At 39.4% G+C, this 22,223-nt stretch overlaps 1 protein-coding gene across 1 annotated transcript; it reads right to left on the bottom strand.

Moving 5' to 3' along the window:
- Positions 1–1,234: 1,234 nt before the first annotated feature.
- Positions 1,235–18,844, bottom strand: LOC124613665. The gene is made up of 4 exons (XM_047142381.1): positions 18,825–18,844; positions 5,182–5,318; positions 3,678–4,114; positions 1,235–1,300 (listed from the first exon to the last, which is right to left on the bottom strand). The coding sequence occupies exons 1-4, from the start codon at positions 18,842–18,844 to the stop codon at positions 1,235–1,237; spliced, it is 660 nt and encodes a 219-aa protein (XP_046998337.1).
- Between the last annotated feature and the right edge of the window lie 3,379 nt (positions 18,845–22,223).

Genomic DNA, 22,223 nt, shown 5'->3' with positions numbered 1-22,223 from the left:
GATTCATGTCAAAAGGCATCTGACGTGGTTATGGCCGCACGAATGGAATTAACGTATTCTGAACGCAGTATGGTAGTTGAAAATAGGTTCAAATTAGCTCTGAGCACTATGGGACTTAACATCTGAGGTCATCAGTTCCCTAGAAGTCAGAACTACTCATACGGAACCAACCTAAGGACATCACACACATCCATGCCCGAAGCAGAATTCGAACCAGCGGCCTTAGCAGTTGCGCGGTTCAAGACTGAAGCTCCTAGAACCTCTCTGCCACCACGGTCGGCGTTGGAAATAGAAAATCGTTAGCTAATTCAGTACTGCGAGACCCGCAGTGTCAACGGTGTACCGAGAATACCAAATTTGAGGCATTACTTCTTACCAAGGATAATGCTGAGGCCAGCAGCCTTCACTTTAGCACCGAGAGCAATGCTAACAGATAAGCAACACTGCGTCAGATAATCAATGTGGGACATACGACGAACGAATCCGTTAGGACAGTGAAATTTGGTTCTAATGGACTATGGCAGCAGACGACTGATGGGAGGGCGTTTGCTAGGAGCACGACATCGTCTGCAGCGTCTCTCATGGGCTCGTGATCATGCCAGTTGGATCCTAGATGACTGTAAAACCGTGCCCTGGTCAGTTTAGTCCCGATTAAAGTTACTAAGAGCTGATGGTAGGGTTCGTGTATGTGGCTAAGACTTCACGAATCAATGGAGCCAAGTTGTCTACAAGGCACTATGCAGGCTGGTGGTGACACCATAATGTGTGGGCTGAGTTTACATGGAATGGACTGAGTCATATGGCCCAACTTTTGACTAGAAATGGTCATGTTCAGGTACCTGGAGAAAACTTTCAACCATTCATGAACAGCATTTCGTCAACCACCGATGGGGTTTTTATGGAAGTGTATGCGCCACGTGAAAATGGCCATAATTGTTCGCGACTGGTTTTAAGAACAGTCTGGACAATCGATTTATTTGCTCACCCAAATCAGTCGAAATGAAAACGATCGAATATTTATAGGGCATAATCGAGAGGTCAGTTCTTCCACAAAATCCGGCACCGGCAACACTTTCGGAATGATGGCCGGCTGTAGAGGCAGCATAGCTCGTCCCTATTTCTGCATGGGACTTCCAGCGACTTGTTGACTCCATGCCATATCGAGCTGCTGCACTACGCCGGACAAAAAGAGGTCCGACACGATATTATGAGGTATCCCATGACTTTTGTCATCTTAGTGTACTTTACAATAACCTTCTAAATGCTGTTGCTTCAAGCTTCGTACCGACACATTATTTAACTGAAATGAAAATAAATATGGTAAACATTAAAATGTCCTGGTATCGAAGATACTTTTCTCGAACGTCCACTTCTATCTGTAAGAAAACTTTATAGGTCCTGTCTTAGAACAGTGGTTCTCTGTTTTGGAGTTCTACCCATGAAAAATTGTACATTATTACATCGGTTAACCCTTAATAGGAGCCGCTCGTGGTGGCCTAGCGGTTCTAGGCGCTACAGTCTACAACCGCGCGATCGCTACGGCCGCAGGTTCGAATCCTGTCTCGGACATGGATGTGTGTGATGTCCTTAGTTTAGTTAGGTTTAAGTAGTTCTAAGTTCTCGGGGACTGATGACCTCAGCAGTTAAGTCCCATAGTGCTCAGAGCCATTTGAACCTTAATAGGAAAAATGAGCTCGGGTAGTTACCCGGAAATATGTGTCTGACAGACAAGGTAAGAAACAAATCAAATAAATATTGCTTTTCTGGCAAAAGAACATGTTAATGTAGTAGTAAAATGAACGAACTGAACAATAGTTCCCTAAGAATCCCCCTCAAGTAATGAATACAATATGTGTTACTCTCACGAATACTAATATAACGGAACTCAAAAACTACAGGAATCGTGTAAAGAAACGTCAGCGACAAGCTTCAAACTCATAAATTTGTAGTTAATTGATCCATTAAACACTTAATTAGCGTTTCTCAGAAACATTCCATTGTTACAGGTCAATCATAATTCCTGTTGTTCTGGTAACGACAAAGACTACACTTCCTCTTTCTTTCCAGCTTGTCGCTCTCCACCACAACTTGCTCTTATTCCTCATCCTTTGAGTCACTCCCAAGAAAATTTAGAATTATTATCTCCAAATCTCCCTCAAATAGAAGATAGGCAGCCTATTTTCTAGATGGTATCTCAGTAGATTTAGAGACTGTTCTTGGACGAATCTGCATCTGGAGACACTTTTACTGTTGCTAAAGCAGAAGTAGTGTACACAGCAGCTCACTGTACTGATATTTATTAATGTAAAAAACATTGCAAGAGGCTATCGTCTACTTTTCCTGTGAGATGAGTAATTTGCACATTTTTGGTCCAGTTGTCTAATCCACCCTTGTCCCTCTGTTAGAAGGACACAATTTCAGGTTTCCTTGCCATTTCATCCACACCTTTTGAGAAAAGCAAACTGGACGGTATATTACTGCTTTGTTCACTTTAACTATTTACAATAGAATAATTCTATTACTGAATCCATAACGTGAACAGCCGACAGCACTATTCTTAAAAGACAAGAATTCGGTTGGAATTTCTGTTTTTTGTTTTTTATTCGTTGTACTTATGTAGGTTAACCCCTTGCTCTGAATTTGTCTGCGTGGTTCGACGGAGGGAAAGCAATTTCTATGTGTTACATTACTGTGACTGTTTATGATCCACTGCACTAATCGAGGAACTAAATGCCTAAAATCGTAGCAACACCAATTTCCCTCTCTTATTTGTTCAGCCTACGAAGTACTCTATCTTATTTGTTCAGTGTAGTACTATCAGAACCCCAATCAACCATTTCGTCATTGTTGCTTTCCTATTGCTTCGGTTTTTTAGAGCTCGCGCACGATGAGCAACTGTTTCCTGACAGCGGATCCATTTTCTAGGGTTTTTGTAGTGCAGTCGACCAGTACAAAGAGATGGATTGTTTTGATACTGCAGTGGTTTGTGCTCGTATCATTGGACAAAGGACAAAACAACGGGAAAGGAAGTATTGGATTCACCTGCTTATGTCTGAAAGACTAAATAAAGAGAAATTCACTTTAATATTTCTGGAGCTAATATGTCATTCAGAGAAATTCTTCAGTTACTTCGGCACGAGTGTTACGTCATTTGACGAGCTATTGACAATTCTGGGACCTGCCAATACCTACCAAAATACATATATTCGACTGTCGATTCCACCAGAAAAGAGGCTCGATGTTACATTAAGGTAGGTTGCATGTAATTACACATTTTTTATTTAGTTTGATATTATTTATTATTCGACAAAACTAGTTAATAACAGTAATCGTTATATTTTGTTTAAAATATGTCTAAAGCAACTGACTGAAACGGCAGAAAATGAGAGCAGGTAAACAGTTATGCATTTATACACTGTTGCATGTAGTGACATCGTACATAGTTTCTGATCCATCTGAAGGCACAGAAAAATTAGTCATGTATGAGTTTACACTTCGCAATCATGAGGAGAAGTAAGTACGGTGTACGAGCTGTTTCCAGCGGTAAGTTGATTATCAGACATAGATGTTGCAGTAAACACTCGCGCAGGGGTGGAGAAGCTAGAATACCTAACGCCACCACTGAGATTATCACGTATGTCATTTGGTAGATACGTGTTCTGGAAACATCTTATTACCTGAAGAATCTCAGTTTCTGCGTCGATCATTCTGTGTGTGGGTATTGCTTTCTGCATAGGTATAACAGACAATATAAAATGTGTTGCAACGTCATCCATTGGTGAAGCACATTCTTTCTTCTCTCGAAGTATAACTAGAAAGGTTTCTTCATAACTCTCCTTCTTCATACGTGTATTGTAGGAGGTACGTGGAGAATAAACAATGGGTGGCCTTTGAACTTTCTCTGTTTCCTCAGATTCCTCATAGCTTACCACTGGTTCAGGATTTCCACTTGTTGCACGTACTTCTACGGTTGGTAGAAGAAATAAAAGTTCATAGTAAAATTTGTACTTTCGGCGCTTTCCGGCTAGTTGCCCTGACTGGGCTGATATTTTCTCACGCAATTCTCTTGCAAAGCATGTCCTAAGATTTTTCCATCTTCGTTGTGCCAGCGTTCCTAGGAAACAAAGACAATAAATTGAAATACTTGACATTGTTGTAGATTTTAATTTATCATCATGAAATAAAAATGAAAACTATTATAATTCAGTTACTTTAAATCATTTACGAAACTTCATAAACTATTACAATTTCTTTTCAGGTACCTAGCAAATCGATGCAGTTTCAACGATCTTTCATACAACTACTTGGTTGGTGCAAGTACAATTCGCAAAATGGTGAAAACAACATGCACTGAAACATGGAATGTTTTGCAACCTATGATTATGCCAGAGAAATGTGAAGAAAAGCGGTATCACAATGCTGACCAGTTCTATAAAAACATCAATTTCCCGTACATCATAGATGCTGTAGACGGAAAGCAAATTCGAATAACACAAAGTTCTGGCTCAGAATTTTTTAATTATAAAAATTTCTTTTATGTGGTGCTGATGGTATGGGTCGATGCTGAATATCAATTTGCCTTCAAAACATTGCCTTTTTGTTTGGTTTCTGATGAAGCATTCGGATTATTGACGCACATTTTGCGCCCATTTTCTAAAAAAACTCTAACCTCATTAAAGAAAATTTTCAACCGTAGGCATATAACTACTCTTCGTATGGTTGAATGCAAATTTGGCATACTGAAGAACAAATGACTTATTTTCCTCAGCTCTCTTAATGTTACCATCGATTTCTGCGATACAGTAATCAAAATATGTGGTGTGCTCCACCATTTTGTTCGCAGAAGAGATGGAATCAACTTTACAGATATGGCTTATGAATGTCCACAGCAGAGTATAGACATTGAACATCAGACTAGAAGTGCATCTGCTTTCAGTATACGCAACTATTTTGCAACCTATTCTACGCCCCTGGAGGATCTGTGCCGTGACAGTACGATGGACTCTGATTTCCCTACAACTCAACAACACTGAAAAACCTACTTATTCTATCCACAAAACATTATTAAGAAGTCTAATATAGGAACGATGTGAAAAATGTGCCCATAAAAGCAACTTCGTAATATAATAACTTCCCTGAGTGTTTTATATTATTCTGTAGAGAGTTGTCCACAGATCGTACTCCATATGTTTACACACTCTTCTTCCCATAGTTTACTTTTCAAATTAGCGTCACAATAATCATTTAAAGTTTTATTGAACAATACAGGACTCCTTTCTACTTCATTTATGAGCAATTCACTAACGATGTCTTCATCCCTCACAATAGCGTTTTACGAACCTTAACGTTTCCAACTGCAGATAACAGAGACGGCAACTACACTGTCGCCAGTGTACGGGCGCACGTACAGCCTATGGGAGGAGACAGTTGCGTCGCCCTTCTGTCGGTGACCAGAGCAACTGAAAAGTTGTGTCACTATCGCGTCGCTCCGTGTGCCCTCTTACATATGATTGTACAGACTCTATGGAAAAGACGAGGCAGTTGCGGGACAATAAGTCTCCCGTGTGCACCCGCCCTATTTGGAAAAGAAGTAAGTTCCCATCGGTCGCGATGAAGTTTTACGCGGATATGTTGGATATTGTCTTTCGTATGCCCGTCGATCGTGGCACGTCGCTGTTTTCAATTCTGAGCGCACAGTGTGCAAGTAAAGATGCCTAGGAAATTGAGTCTCCTCCAAATATGAGGACGTGGTGAAGTATTTCACCTGATATCGTGCCGCTTCTGTAGCGTTTTCGATGGAAAGTGATTGATCATCCACACCACAGCGCGTAATTGGTTCGTCCTGAGTTTCAACTCGGCCCACACGAACCGCTGTATGAGAAGGCAACATTTTTACACAGACAGCGAACTGTAGTAGGGCGTAGAGAATTGGAGGAAAGCACAGGCGGCTGCCTTCTATGAAGAGTATATTGGAAAGTTGCTACAACGCTACGACAGATGTCTAAGTCGGAGCGGTGACTATGCAGAGAAGTAGCTGGAGGGTGTAGCTAACTCAAAAATTGCTCTAAGCACTGTGGGACATAACATCTCAGGTCATCAGTCCCCTAGACTTAGAACTACTTAAACCTGACTAACCTAAGGGACATCACACACATCCGTGCCCGAGGCAGGATTCGTACCTCCAACCGTAGCAGCAGCGCGGTTCCGGACTGAAGGGCCTAGAACAGCTCGGCCACAGCGGGCGGCACCTCAGTTGTGAACAGCCTTGTATTCCCCGCATTATGGTATCAAGAGTCAGTCTTCTAGCTGTAGTTAGTTTTTCTGATGCCCCAAAAAAATCTAATTTTTCCTTTCTAAAGAAAGAGAACTGAAATGTTATTTGCTTGGTCATCTATGCAGGGAAAATCAACACCTGATCTTATTCATTAGAGAAAGACCTGGAGGTTTCTCCTTGAGGAGAAAATGAAGAATCACAATCGGAACTGGCTGAAATTGAATAATCTACATTCATTTCTTTCCATCTACTTCTGACTACAGCCTTGCAAGTTCCTTCCCAAACTGAGATCATCCCCAATTGAGATCATCCCAAATTGAAATTATCCCATCTCAATACTTCGGTACGTCTTCTTTTTCGTGATGTAGATGGATACGGCTTCATTTTTTCACCTGCATAATAAATTACAAAAATGTTACATCTTGTAATTTAAATAAATGACTAAAAGAAAAGGCAGTCAGCTGCATCAAGTTCTACTCAACATAAATTAAGTAGCACTTTGGAAAATATGTATCTGAAAGACACGCAAAAAAACTGGCGCTGCTGGAAACTTTTGTTCCACAGACAAATAACATGTGATAAAACAAGGTGTAACTCTCACCATCAACGATTATTCCCACCACAAAAGTGAGACAGAAGTTGTCTGGAGCTACAGAGTCATTCCCGCCAGTGGCGGGAACGGTATTGTCGATCTGACAAGATAAAACTCCACCTCTGTCTCTCAGGAACATACTTTTATGGGTTAACGTCAGACAAAACATTATGGCACAATATTAACATTATAAAGTAATAAGCATTCCACCGAAAGACTTCAAGCTTCAAATCGTATAACTTTTCAGATGTATTCACTTAATAATCAAAATGAAACTAAGGTCGGTGTTAACCATGTGATAAGCTAAGCCCACAAGATTTGCCCGTTACCTTTTAAATCACTCAAGTTAATGTGCTTGAATAATCTGAAATTACTTGGTTATTACATTAACTTGTTGCATTTTTTTCTTAAGATTAGCTGGTTAATCCTTTCAGTAATCATTAGGGAGTAGTATTCGTATTGTAATACGTAATGTTTGGTTGGGGCCTGAGGCCACGGCCACATTGAGTTTCTAGGTGTGAGCGATTTCATATTTTCTTTCATTACTAAGCATGAGTTAAACGTTTGGTTGTTTGACCTCGGGTTTTAGAGGTGTTCGTAGTATTTGGAGCACTGAGACGGAGTGTTGCCTTTTACCACCCGGTTCAATGGGCATAGCCTGTATACTTTGCGGCCTCCTTGCTTGCTACGGCATCCCTCAATAAGTTGAGTTTCTATCTCGTAGCAATTGGGCGTTAATTTAACAAGTAGTGCCAATTATCTTAAACCATCTTATTTAGATCTGGCCTTCTGTACCAGCCCCTTCCATGTTTTCCCTGTTGGAAGTTTGGTTTTAACATAATAGTTCTAATATTGGCGTGGTGCTCAATTTCTTAAACAGTATTTCATCATTTTTCCGCGTCAGTATCTCGATTATGCCCAAGGGGCTTCTCTGATTGATCAAATATCAGATATTTGTGTTGATAACAGGCTTGTGTAATTTTATGTTGCTACACTTCTTGTAAGTTATATTCATTAATGTCAAGCACCCGCTTTGGCCAGCCGAATGTTGGAATTGTCATCTTTAGCATCATTGCTATCATTGTTCAACCAGCGCTAAGCTCGTGTTCGAGTTACATTTAAGTGTATTACTTGGTTGTTAGTCCATCATAAATTGTTGCCCTTTATTCATTTACATTAACTAATTAAACGCCAATTGGCTCAACTCAAGAAATTTTGGAGTAATTGCCTGAATCTTTATATTTTATTTGTGTTTTTGGTGTCTGTGCTATAAAATATTGTTGAATTTCTGTGAAGTAATAAATGACTTGCGATAAATGTCCTGAATCCTTCCCAGGCCCGTTTAGTGGTTTTGTTATCCTGGGGCGTCCACTGACATTTCACTATGTATAACCGAATGTTTATTAGGGTATTATATAGAAATGTGAAGAAAGTCAGTCACGAATTCTTCGAGACGTTTTTTTCTAATGCTATTCCCCCATTAAATATAAGAATATTCCACTTACCTGATGACCGCAGGCTCGCGGTTGTTATTCCAAGTTGTGCTGCGTAAGCCCGTCGAACGGGTCCCGCATACCCCCAGTTAATGCCGAACTACGCGCCTTTTCGGCCAGTGTCATTCGAACGGTGAAACAAACATCAAGAGTGTAGCATTGTAGACTGCGAAACTCTCGCATTTTTCGAAGATGGTCTGAAAAGAAGTTTCCAAGTGTTCGAATACGGATTCGCAATGCAGCTCACCAATCAGTGAACACATTTCGTGAATTGGAAGTATTCTTGGCAAGAAGTGTAAATGATGCCCATAGAAGCTCATATCGATGACACTGCATGCCGCCTGGAAAATTCTTCTAAAATGCCTCTTAGTGGTCTCTCACAGCAAACGCAAATTTCTTGCACATTTGTGCAGAGAGCTGCTATGTTATTTAAGTTAAGGCCCTATAAACTAACAGTAGTTCAAGAACCTAAACCCGGTGATTCCAGGCATAGGATTAGGTTTGGGGAATCGGTTTTGACACTAGTCTATGACAGTGAAATGGATCCTTTACCTCATTCCCTTATCAGACGTGGTTTCGTTCAATTTACACTGGTATGTTAATTCCCAAAACTGCCACATTGGTGCGCCGATAGACCTATTCTGATTCATGAGGAACCCCTTCACGATCAGAAAAGAGGAGTGTGGGGTGCAGATAGTGGCGACAGAATAACTGGACAACATTTATTACTGATAGAGGTAACATTGAAATAGATGAGCAAAACAATTTGCAATCGTCTATTAGTCTTTTAAGGGACTGAGTGAAAGGCAACGAAGCTTCACCGTTTTTCAACAGGATATGGCAAGGGCTCTGAAATATTCTTGACTGGGAATGCTTCCACAAGATCACAAAATTCAAATGGCTCTGAGCACTGTGGGACTTAACGTCTGAGGTCATCAGTCCCCTAGAACTTAGAACTACATAAACCTAACCAACCTAAGGTCATCACACACATCCATGCCCGAGGCAGGATTCGAACCTGCGACTGTAGCAGTAGGACGGTTCCGGACTGAAGCGCCTCGAACCGCACAGCCACCGCGGCTGGCCCACACAAGATCACAAGTAGATGTCATTGAGCTTCCTATATTTGAACAGGTAAACTTCGAACACAAGCAGTCTCCTATTTCTGATGCAGTTTAACAAAAGGAAATAAACGTTCTATAGAAATTCTTCTTAGTAATGCGAAGGAAAAGCTCGTCGGAAAACAAATGTCCTACAACGAAACGAAGACAGATTCTTGAGAGCATAGATAACGTTCCCTTGGCAACGAAAAGTCTGTCTTCAAACCAAAGTACAAATTCAAAGTTCTATCTCATGAGCAGCACGACATGTCCACGGCACAGGTCACCAGGGTTCAGACAACAGGTCGCGGGTGCTCTGTCGTCCGGGAGGCGAAAGCCGCGTCCGCTGCAAAGTGGTGTCCATACGGTGATGAGACAGTACATCAGACACTGGCTGGCGAAGACGGAACTCTAGCCGGATCCGCGTGAGCAGGAATACTGGCGTGGTGGAAGGTTACAGTTTTCGTATAGCCTATCAATGTTTCGACGGATGCAGCAAGTCTGGATCTTGTTATCGTCTGTGCCCTCCGGCTGGTTACTGGCAGACCCTCCAGATGCTGAACTGGATACTGCGGAAACTACCCAGAGCACAGTGAGAGCATGTGTACATTTCATGAATTTCAATTTATAATAACCAGCACTTACTCAATGACTGTGCCCTCCAAAAATTTAACATTAAGATAAACATCGTGAAAATTTGCAATATGGCAAAATATTGGATAGTTGGTTCAAAGATTATCATCCAAACTGGCAGTAAGTTGCTGGAACAAATACCTTTACAAATGAAATTTAAACTCAAACGAATTACAGCAGGAAGTCAAGGTTCCACAGCAAACTTTTTATGCATTTCAGATGGTCCATATACAATTGCGGAGTGGCTTATGTCAGTGTACTTCCTGCTACAGAATATCTAGACTGGACAGGAGGTTAAGGCCCGCATGAGTGGGATAAGGGGAGATGGCGAAAATAACAAATCCATGAGCTCTAAGTGATGAGTTAGTGTTTGACCCTCAGTTCTGCCCCTAGCAATGAGGATAACAGTAAAAATTTAAAACATTGAACAATCTAATTGGGTAAAGAGTATGAGAACATAAATAGGTAAATAAGATTGATAGCAAACAATTGTATTGAAAAAGACTTTTATAAATAAATGAATAATTCTGTTTTTGTTGCTTGGTGACATGAGTCTCATTTCAAATTGCATCGAGTGAATGCATATGTACAGGTATGAGGACAACCTCATGAATTGATCAATCCTGCACGTCAGCAGTGTACTGTTCAAGCTGGTGATGCTCTTCTGCAGTGGTAAGTAAGAGATTATAATGGAGTAATAGTTAAAGAATATTTTTAGAACCAGAACTACAAAAAATTGATTATTCAGAAATTTAAGCTGGTCAAGAAGTGATGAAAAAGACAACGAAATTTGGTTAGTTAGCTTGGTTTTGATAACTCTCATAACACCAACTTGCGTGAGCTTTGACCATTGAATACCGATAGCTAGGATACTAACGTACCCTCACATTGAGCAAATGAGAGGTTTTGTTCTCCACCAACTGAGAGCATTGACCAGCTATGACATCGTAGATGTAAATGAACAATTGAAGATTTCAATCGTTTTTTCCTGTGATAAAAATTTTTTCATATGTAGAGATAACGATTTTAATAATCGTCAGTTAGAATGTCCAAGAGTTAAGTATTTTGCAATTGAGAGGTGAAAGTAATTGAATATGATTGTTGTGTATCACTTGACACCTGAAAGGACAGTTGGTAAATTATATGTAGAAAAAAAAGGAGTAGCTGTTTTGTATTTCTAGAATAAACACCAAACTCTCACTTTTATCAATTCATGCGTTCTAGTTAGGTTACAGCAGCATTTCTCATCAATTCTGTTACGATCCGCACCTGATATTGGATGCATTACTGGTTCATATTTACTTAGAATGTCTGCTTAACACCCTGGGCTTCAGAAGACAGTTCAGATGTTTTGTCCATTTGTACGCCAAGTGGTAAGCTAAGTTTGTACACATCAGTCCACTCGCTGCGCAGATACAAGGGGTGGACAATCTCATACTGTAAATAAGCAGGTTCATAGTTATTGAACATAGGGTTGAATGCGAAAGATGTGGGGAAATCCCGCAGATATGGAAGTATCCTGGTGGAGTGGAAAAGGTATGGTTGGCGCGCAAGTGGCAACGCGTCCTTTGCGACGGGTAAGGAGTCCGGGCTGAGCAGTGCTGTAGTTAACACCTTGCTAACAATAGTGGATCATTGTGGCTCACATTCCTAAGATTTTGAGGTCAGAAGAGCTTAAGGACAGTATTTATTGGCCTCGCATGCTGCATATGGTATACCATTATAATGGCATGGTTGTTGGCCCCATAAACACAGTTCCGACGCCAAGAAGATATGTAACAGGGCAAGGCAAACGGTACTGCCATGACTGCATCGCCTCCAAGCTAATTGCCACTACAAATTGCACCACCAGTGTCACCAGCCTTCCACTAAATTGTTTATATTAGGAACTCTGTAAATGAACCAGGTGTTCGAGAAATTTGGTCGATTTTATAGTAATAATCGTGGTGTTGCTGAAAACTCTTGCACGCGTGATTATCCCAAATCAGAAACCTGGAAAGGAATCCTATTCTAGTTAATTTAATTACGAGTGTCCTAATATGTTATGAGAAAGTGGTTGAACTTGAATTTAACGTTATGTTGTCATTTGGACAGCCAATTATATTTTTGAGTTGGTCGAAAGACTGCTTATGAAAGAACATTTGTAATTTAATGAGTTATAGCTTGTAGTGATATACGTAATTAATAAGTAGTGATAAGAATACTTACAATTTCTCATACATACTGGTGTAGTTTTGTTAATGAGCATGACTCTTGAAATCGTGAAAGTTTAAGGTTTCTCATGAGTTACGCTAGTTAGTTAATGAAGAAATGCAAAAGCTCCTTCAGAGCCAGTGTGGGTGGCTCTGCATTCTGTTTAGTTGCTTCAACACAATTTTCTGAAAGAACTACTTATTGTGTTTTCTGTTCTAAAGCACGATGGTTAATGCACAGGCATAAAGACCCTGTGCTAAGCAATGAATTTGTAGATCATGACCATTAGCAGACCCCTGATTTTAATTCGGAATCATTTCAAGCGTTTCCATGTTCAGTATTGCTACTAGATTCATGTGTGTCGGTAACTGGTTTTATTAACGGCTGCACCTAGCTCGTTTAAGGTACATGTTGTTGAGAGGCATACCTTGCTGTTTATTACCTCACTGGTCATTTTTTTATCTGTTACTAGTTAGTAACAAATTTATCTGCAAGGTTGAGTTATTGTGTCATAGTGTGACAGATATAAGGGAAAAGTTTAGTGTGTGTGTGTGTGAAGGAAGGTTAGGTTAGCCTCAGCAATACCTTCTCCTTTATCATTTTGCTTGACACAAGAAGAATTAATTAGGTTGGCGACAGGGCTTATCATGTAATGTTACAGCTCCCTTTTATGCTGGGACAACGTCTGTTCCAGACCCACCATTTACTACTGATTATACTCTCCTGGGGTGTTTCGGAAAGGATTCCTAGTTTCATTGTTCTGTTTCCATTAGGTTCTCTCACGGTCAACTTTTCAAAAATTCCTCGCAGAGGTATAACGTTAGCATCGTTTGTCATTTAAGGTGGACGGTGGTAACATTACACTGTTCACTGTGTTCAAATTTAATTTTGTGTCGCCTAGTAACTTCCCTTTACAACAACAGGGTACAAGACAGGGACCTCCAGACGTACGTACCGCCTTTTTGTTCTACAAAAGTACCGCTTGTTACGACTCTTGCGTTCCATATTTTATGTTCCATCTCTTTAAATCCTTTGTTGTGACATGGTTCGCACCCGTTTATTCTTTTTTTTCATTTCTTTGAGAGACCCATACGGCATCTCGCCTGCTATCACTGTTCATCACACTTACTAACGACGGTAATACATTTTTCTCATATGACTCTTATTCTATAACTGTGCAACTATTGCTAAGTCTACTGACCATACAGAAAGTTCATAATTCTGTGAAAAAAAAAAGAAAAATTGGGAGATTGCAGTTCAACATCGTAAACATGCAACCACGATGACTGCACCTTTTTTCTGTTTTCATACTTGACCTGTGTTCAGTTTTTGACGGGCTGGGCAATTCACCTGTTAAAGAAAGCCAAAGATTATCGTAAGAACCTAAATCTGAAAGATTCAAATATCTTACAGAAAGATGAATACCAGAATTATTGAAACACAAAAAAACGCCGCTTTTCCTGATGAATTGTCTAATGAACCAAGATGTGAGAAATGTGTGCCCGAAATTCTTGATCTCTTTCTGAACTGATGTAAAATTTAAACAAGTCAATCTTAAGCCACTATCCCATATTGATGACACCCGTTACGTCCCAGTATTATGGTCAACGCTCTCATTCAGTGTCTTGTGACGATTTAAAACTTGCCCTAGATCAAAACTGGCACAGCCGAGTGTCGCCCAGGTGCTCCTTCTTACCGTTCATGAAAACAAGGCTGAGAAAATCAATTTAATTAATGTGATGATGGAATTTGTTTTCCGGACTGGTGAAAGGACAGCTACATTCTGAAATTATATGTTGATAACGGAGTGCCTCCACACTGTATCACTATGTGGTAAACAGTTTATAAGAAGGAAATTTGGCTGATGCTGGAATTCAGTTTAATTCATTTATTTACAGTAGTTCATTTGTGATTATGAAACGTGAGATCCATGCAGAGGATTTAACTGGGGTATAGAACTTCAGAGAAAAGCGGAGCAATCTGCTTTTATGACAAATATTACGTGCATCTAGGAATCAGTGTACGTATGGCGAGGAGATTACAACAACGTATCACGAGTAGGAGCGACAGAAGGCAGACAGTCAAGTCTTGTACAGAATCATATACTCGTAAATTCACATAATCTGTTTTTATTCACACAGAAAGTTAGTGCACTCACAACGTTTATTTGTACTGAAGAACAAAAATGGCGTCCTTGAGAATAATGCAACCTTGGTGGAAGAAGAAACGATTGTATCCGTTGTAAGGATGTGTTGGATGTGGAACCATCCTTAAAGAAACAACTACTAATGGGCAAGACTTAGACCCTACAGTGAGTAGGCAGGTAGAAAACGATGGGAATTTGTAAGAAAACACTTCCTTATAGTTGTTTCCTCTGTGTCCACGTTATTGGCCTCATTTATGCTGAGATGACAATCCATGTGGATTCCAGAGTTCTGTAAAATGTCTGAAATTAATTGCTACTACACATGGCTCAGATATCCATGCTTAGGCAGACTATTAGATGACATACTTGAAGTTTCAGAATAACCCCTGTTATTTTAGTCACAACGTTGGCGCTGGTAAAAGTAACAAAACAGCAGTCGCAAAACAGTGTGCCACCCCAAATCCGCGACTATAGTCCTCAACCAAGAAAACACACACATGTACTATTCGTGCACAATAAGCGATAAATAAATAACGAGGAATTGCTCCTGAGCACACAAAAAATACCGGCATTTCACTGCTGCCGAGTGCCGGCACACCACAACTAACTGCTAGCGCGCATTACTTCTGTAGGTATTGTTCGTGACAATTCACAAATGCACTAAGTCGTCCCGGCTGTTTGAAGTGTTGTTCCACTAATAATCAGTACTGAAGAAAGGGTTTTCGCGCGAAAACAGTACCGCTCCAGCAAATCTGGGAGTAGCACGCTCCTCTGATCCGACGTCAGTTAAATGCCGGTGCTGATAGAACTGTATTACCAAGTGAAAATTACCATGTGGCAGCTTTCCTTTGTCGTAAGCAATTATCGGTACTTTTAAAGACGTAAACTTCCTGCTACAATACTGAAGATGCTTTGGATGACAGTACATATTCAAGGCTGCAAGAACGAGAAATGTTATGACATCACTAGCGAATTTACACCAGTTTCAGAAAGACAAGTAGACTACCAGCTTTGGCAAAAGGATGAGTTGTTTCTTCCTTTTCTAATATACAACGGACAAAGTAGTCGAAGTTACTCACATAAGGTGCAGATATAGCCAATACGCAAAATTTTCGGTCATTGTTTTATGGTCGTAGTGATAACAAGGTACCAGCTGTTTATAATGAAAGTACAGCTCCTCATAGGGGTGCAGCATGGGCTGCAGTTATCGTACGGCATCGAAACATTTTAGATATTGTAATATGTTAAGGCGGAACCGATTTAGGAGGGAAAAAATAATTCCAAATTTGGCCACCAGTGGCAAATCTGGCGCTGTGAGTGCAAGAAAAACGTGTAATTATTATGAGATAAAGACGTATAATTATTTCCTTATGTAATGGACTAGAAACTGAACGTGTGCAGGAAAGGTGAAACAAGTGAGAAAGGAATAATTTTAATTTTATTATTAATCACGGCATACACGGTTTATCCAATATGACGTCGAGGAGATGCTTTACAGCGCTAGATTTGTACCTAGTGGCCATAATTCCAACAAATTTTTTTTTCAGTGTCAGTCACTTCTGCATTTCCATATTAGAATATCTGCCAACTTTCTGTGCTATACGATACTTACAACGTGCACTGGACCTCTCTTAGTGGCTATATTCTAATTGTAACCACCTGGTAGTTCAGCGTTTCTGGGATACCTGCTCTGCTAAGGATTACTGCTCTACAACAAACTGAGTCTATTTTCTTAAGCTAGAGGTTAATTATGCGAGTCACATATATACATAGAACAGTAGTGATGCGTAGGCACCTATGTGTGAATCTCTTTGACTTCATTGTTCGTAAGGCACTCTGCAGTTTTGTGTGCAGTAGCGACTGAGGACGTATACATATCTCGTTCTAATGTTCTATAGTTGTGAAATAGTCGTGTGACATCTTCTATCGCATCTTTTCTAGTTCATCTTTTTATTCATTCCTTTTAGTCCCCACAGTAAGAATACACGTAACTAGGTCAACACAATATCTTTTACGTTTTGTGTTCTCTTTCACGAATGTGTTTCCAGGTTACTAGGCGCAACCCAGGACCTCCTAGTATGTTTTCTATACCTCTTTGTGTTATTTCCACCGGTATCAGATCTTGGGAACGAAAATCTACAGAGGATAGTTTTGTGAGGACAAAAATCGCTTGCAGGTGCGCTGCAGTGGATGAAAAGCTGTAAAAGCACGTGCGACTCTCTTTGCTGAAAGCGTGTTCCAGAATAGCTGTGTACCGAAGAACTTTTTTCCGACTTTTTCTAAAATTCCACACGCCGTAACAATAAGAGAGGTCGTGATGTAATCCTATATTGTTTAACAGATACTGTACGAAAATAAAACAAGGCCGCGCTGACGGTACTGTGTTTGCAGTACCTCATGTACGTTGCGATTGGATCTGTAGCTGTTAGGGCTACTGAAAAACGATTGATCGGGTGGAAAGAATCAGTCTTGCCCTACATATAGTATTACCGTCTTACTATGCATTTCATTAGAATAATTACAAACAAATACGATTGAACACAGATAGGATGACGCTGTTACCCAGGCTGTGTGCCGCGAGGCACCAATAAAAAATCTGAGAGTGTAAATGTTAGATTGGCTGATTGGTCCTACTACGAATGCTCGACTTCATGTTATGGCTAGGTACTGTCATACTCTGTCCGGTTACCAGAGGAATCAACACGTGTACGTACTTAGCTCTTTACCACGACTACAGTGCATGGTGACTCACTGCTAAGTACTACGAACGTGGGCATTCTAAAGCAGGGCCTAGAACATTAGCGCAGTATTACTATACGACTGTCTTGCGTAATACTATTGACGTTCTTCATAGACAGCTCACTAACAATGTTCGGTATTCGGTCTCACTCGAAATTCTGGACGACCAAGACGCTATTGATGTGGGAATTGCTCTACTTCATTTCAAGCGGAAGTCAGAAAGATCAGTGAATAGTTGCTGTAAGGCGTGTCAAAAATTTCTACAAAAGCTGGTCGATGAAGTATTGAGAAACGAATTCCTTCCTCGTAGCTATAACTTAACCGTCTGTATGTTTGTTGAGCAACAACTCATAAGAATCATTCTAAATTTTCCGGCTGTAATATACAATCAACCGTGCTGACATTCCATCATATTGCAGATAATTTGTAAATTTCGGTAGATTCTACTGTGGACTATCTTTATTCTTGTTCCGAACTCATTTTGGTTCTTAACGGAACAACGAACACAAAGAAGCCAAGAGAGAATTTCGAATGACCGGTGTGGATGTTGTCAGTACTGCACACTGACGGCATCGTCTGTTTCGGGTACCGCAGTATATATCAAAAGGTTTATATCATGTTCCGAAATGTTGTGCAACCTCACAACATAGCCAACACAAGTTAAGTATTATTGCACATCAGAAAATAGGGAACAAGAGCAGGGGCCACGTAACGCTGCTTGACTATGGGCTTTTATGTTCTGTTGGCGATAAACTTTTCTTATTTTTTTAACGGCTGGATATTACAGGAGTTTCAACCCTATCGCGTACAGGCCAACAGAGCATCCCGAAGTAATGAAATTCAAAAACCTACATATCAAAATAAAATAGTAGTTGAAAGATACACGGCCGTTAGATGTTTATTATAGTACAGTTTTTATATTCATTACATTCCTCCACAGTAATAAAGCCTTACCCCATATAGCATATCCTCTGTGCTATGAGTTCTTACTGGTACAGAAATTTATTTCTCGTTTTAAATAACGTTTCTGTCATGAAATGTTTAAATTATGGCGTCGATGTGACAATCTGGCGTACCTTGATACACCATGATCAGAGATACTCATGTGTTGGTCTCTGTTTACCAGATGACTGATTTCAGAATTGCAATTAGTCATGAGAGGAATTGCTGCTCCATGTAACCCGTTTCTAACAGTCCCTTAAGAAGCAACTCGGCATCAGCGACAGGTGTCCATTGACTAATTAATTTAAGGAATATATTCTATACATACGAATATCAAGTTATTGAAAATAAATACGTGTTATTAATAACCTTTATTATGTAGATTACTGAAATTATTTCTAGTACACCTCTTTCGAGTGAGTGTTTTATAACTGAATAGAGTTTATTTTATTTTTAGTTGAATCAATTTTGTTATGACACAGACTAGAAACGTGATTATGCCCTGCTTCATGTGTAAGTGGAGTAGATGGACAGGGCTCAAGCAATATACTGTGAAAGTTCGACCGAACTGGAGAATTTTGTGTCTACAACTAAAAACATCTTGAATGAACGGCTTATAGACCACAAAAATATAGTTTCCAGCACTATAGAGGAATCTGGGCTTGAGGAATTCGATTGTTAAACCTGTTCCACAAGATCCTTTTCCAAGTACCTTTCTATGGAATTTCCCATGATCGGTCAACAAAACTTGAAAGAGGGAACTTTTGTTGATCCTCGAAGTCACAGATCGACAACACTCATGAATTTGTGAATGCAATGAATGTTAGAGAAAGATATACAGGAACTCTCTTGAGATCTGTCAATGAAAAGTTTCTAGCGTAAAAAACACATAATTTACAAGAATTTTGTCAAAACAAGGCTGGAAATTTCAAGACAGCAGATTGTAAAACGAGTGTATAAGTCCACTACCTTCACTCACATTCTTTTATTTCCGTAAAAATTTGGAACATTATGGTGAAGAGCGAGGAGAACCCTTCTACCAAAGAAAGAAAGTATTGTGGTTGGATACAGATGGATACTGAAGAGAGGTTGTTAAGCTGGAAGTTCTGCAAGGAAATAAATAAAGAGAAATACTGAAAATATGAAGTAACGGAGTAAGAAAATTGTTTGTAGTATTTTTAATATATGTATAAAACAGTAAGTATAAAATATAGACTATAACAGAAGTTTTATTTTGATACCTAATTTGGCGAATAATCCTGAAGTGATGTAACATAGTTAAAGTACCTTTAAAAGTCAATATTATAAATTAATCTATAAACTCATTTTAGAGAAATCGTCTAACAAAAATTTGTAAAATTCGGGCTTGTGTTGTATTACTGCACGTGGTTTTATTTGCTGCTCATTCGTGTTAACATTAAAAGTAGCAAGATCTTCACTCACATTTTGCAGTATCAGATGTTTCGATTTGCAACTTCATAGAACTGAACAGTGGTGAACTAGTCTGTGTCAACAGGGTAATAAATCTGCGGTATGCTTCAGTAACTTTAGGGCAGCCAGGTATTATGACAGAGTATCGATTTCCTCATTCCACCAAATTCCACCATGGACAAACTCGGCGGAAGACAATTATAGCCATTCTTCTTAGGTATGAAAGATTTTCAAAAACAGATTTTTTCGATGTGACGAATTCCGGCGACTGTAAACGGTAAGCCTTGGTGCACTTCAGACAAATATGAGTGTAACAAATGTTTATAAAGTTGCGAGTTGGATCACAAGCTGGTTTTGAATGTTTCACATGAATCGAGCTTAAGGCTTGGAATTTTGCGCGCTGGTTAAAAGTGTCATAAGCATAGTAGAGTCAAGCAAACGTTTTCATTTGACTTCGTGGTTTAGTTTGGTCAGCTGACTTATCTGGACTAGTTTGTAAACACTTCCTTGCTGTGTCGTGCTTGCCATGACGGGGGAAGGAAACTGCCCAGTACAGTAACCATACTTGTAATATTACTGTGACAAACGAGAAGCGGTTGACGCCTAGCTCTTAAACTATTATGGACTAAGCTATATTCATAATAGATGTGTTAAAGTTATTATGTTTAAAGGTTCCTCTTAAAGTGCATCGCTAAATTTGCTTGCCCCTTGGCAACTGAACTGTGTTTAAGTGTGTGGCGAGCAGTATTTTCTTACATTCTGTGCGAGTGAGTGAAATTCTTGTAATCATGTTTTAATATCTGTAAATTATTAAGAGGCAGTTACTGAATGTTGGTTTTACGATTTTAGCTGTCTGTTTGTCTTGTGAAATGATTGTTTCTGAAAACAAGTGGCTAATGGCCTTATTTTTGTTGGTATTCTTGATGTTACAAATTTAACCAGTCATTTTCTTAACGACAGTATTTGTTAGTCTTATGTTTTGGCACGAATTCAGGCAGTTGCTAGTAGTTCAATATGCTGATTGCTAGATATGAAAGCAAACATTTTACTTAAAACACCATTATTCTGAATATTTCCTTGGGATTTATGAAAGCTATATATGATAACAATGTTTAAGAAATTTTTTCCTTCTTTAATAAAACCATTACTTATAACACTTTTTAAGAGAGTATTACTTCAATTATATCTGTTCAAGGTGAGTGAGATCTGAAAATAACTGTTTTTCTCCTTCTTGAGATTTCATTATAATAAATACATGAAATTAGTTCAGATTGCTATAGCAAATTAAGCTTGCCATTTTTAAATACGTTTTCTATTAAAAATTCTTAATTGTGGATGGTGTTGCTATTGTGCTACTCTTGCGTTCCCCTTCCACACTACATCCCTTGTGCTGGCCTTTACCTTCCCCTAGTAAAACATACTTTAATAACTATTTCGAAAGCTTCATGCAGACAGGAAGAAGAAGCATCAGCAGAACCTCCTCAGTCACAAGGATGACAGTCCATTAGAGAACTTTTCTCAATCTTTGTTTTATACTAAATGAAAGGCAATAACTTGTTATTGCCTCTTATTTTGTAGTTGTAGAAATAAAATATACCAACAGTCCAAGCCATTTTACTGATTCATATTAACATAAATATGACCTAAAATACAAGGTGACTACAAAGTCTTGCCCTGATTATAACAAGTAGCAGTGATAAGAAACGATTATTCAGATATCATCAATCGGACGAATATATATCACATGTGGCAGATATTGAAGAAAGACATCAACTATGCCGCGAAAATCTACTCACATAATTTCAAGAACCAATATTTAGTTAGAAATCTGGGCACACTTCTACCCCTAGATCCTGTTCCTGTAAGGACTGCGTAGGCAGTTTTAAACTAATTGCAGCAGTTGCAGAAGGATTGAAGCGTCAATTCCTCCCGTTCGAATTTATTTGCAACTCGAAACCCGCCTTCCACACTGGATAGAAGCTAGCGTGGTATGCGACTAGAAAGACCATGCTGTACAATGAGTCAGAACTCAGGAAGCCCGCTTTACGTCTTTGTGCAGAAAATGAAAAAAAAATTAACTAAAATTACGAAGTACACTTATTCACACGAATATGTACATAGCACGTGAGGAAAACGTCATCTGGAATCTCGTACACACAAAACAGATAGTCAAATACGCAAGTATTCAAATATTAGTCTTGGACCTATTGTCCCAGAATTAAATTAGAAATAGCTCCAGTCCTCTTGTTCGGGCCATGGTTTCCCCAACTTCACCACTTACGAATTAACGTTGCTCCCAGTCGCAAGTGCGCGGCTGAGAAGATGTGAAACCAAAAATAAATAAATAAAAAAGGAAAAACCAGGATCAAACACCACCAGCCTCGAAACGTCCCCAGTAAAAGCTTAAAACGTATGGTATGTGCAGTAGGTACATAAATAAATAACTATAAACGTTAATAACTGACGAAGTGGTTCCTCGTTAAGAATACCGCACAACGTTTCAAACTATAGGTCACATTTCCGTAATATTAATGTTCCCGGAGTGGATTTTCACTCTACAGAAGTGCGTGCAATGATCTGAGATATTAGGACTGATTAGAACTTCCTCTTGGAACGGGAATCGAACACGGAACCTTTGCCTCTCGTGGGGAAGTGCTGTACCGACTAAAAAAAAAATCTT

The sequence above is a fragment of the Schistocerca americana genome, chromosome 4 (assembly GCF_021461395.2).
Source record: "Schistocerca americana isolate TAMUIC-IGC-003095 chromosome 4, iqSchAmer2.1, whole genome shotgun sequence".
Taxonomy (NCBI): domain Eukaryota; kingdom Metazoa; phylum Arthropoda; class Insecta; order Orthoptera; family Acrididae; genus Schistocerca; species Schistocerca americana.
Note: the sequence above shows the minus strand (reverse complement) of the source record. Positions and strands in the feature narration are given on the sequence as shown.

Excerpts from the sequence above, each read along its gene's own strand:
- LOC124613665 (XM_047142381.1), bottom strand. The coding sequence starts at position 18,844 with ATGGGAAATTCCATAGAAAG. Across the intron at positions 5,319-18,824 it reads ATGGGAAATTCCATAGAAAG|GGATGAAGACATCGTTAGTG; the intron begins GTACTTGGAAAA and ends CGCTATTGTGAG. Across the intron at positions 1,301-3,677 it reads CAGAAACTGAGATTCTTCAG|TTAAATAATGTGTCGGTACG; the intron begins GTAATAAGATGT and ends TTTTCATTTCAG.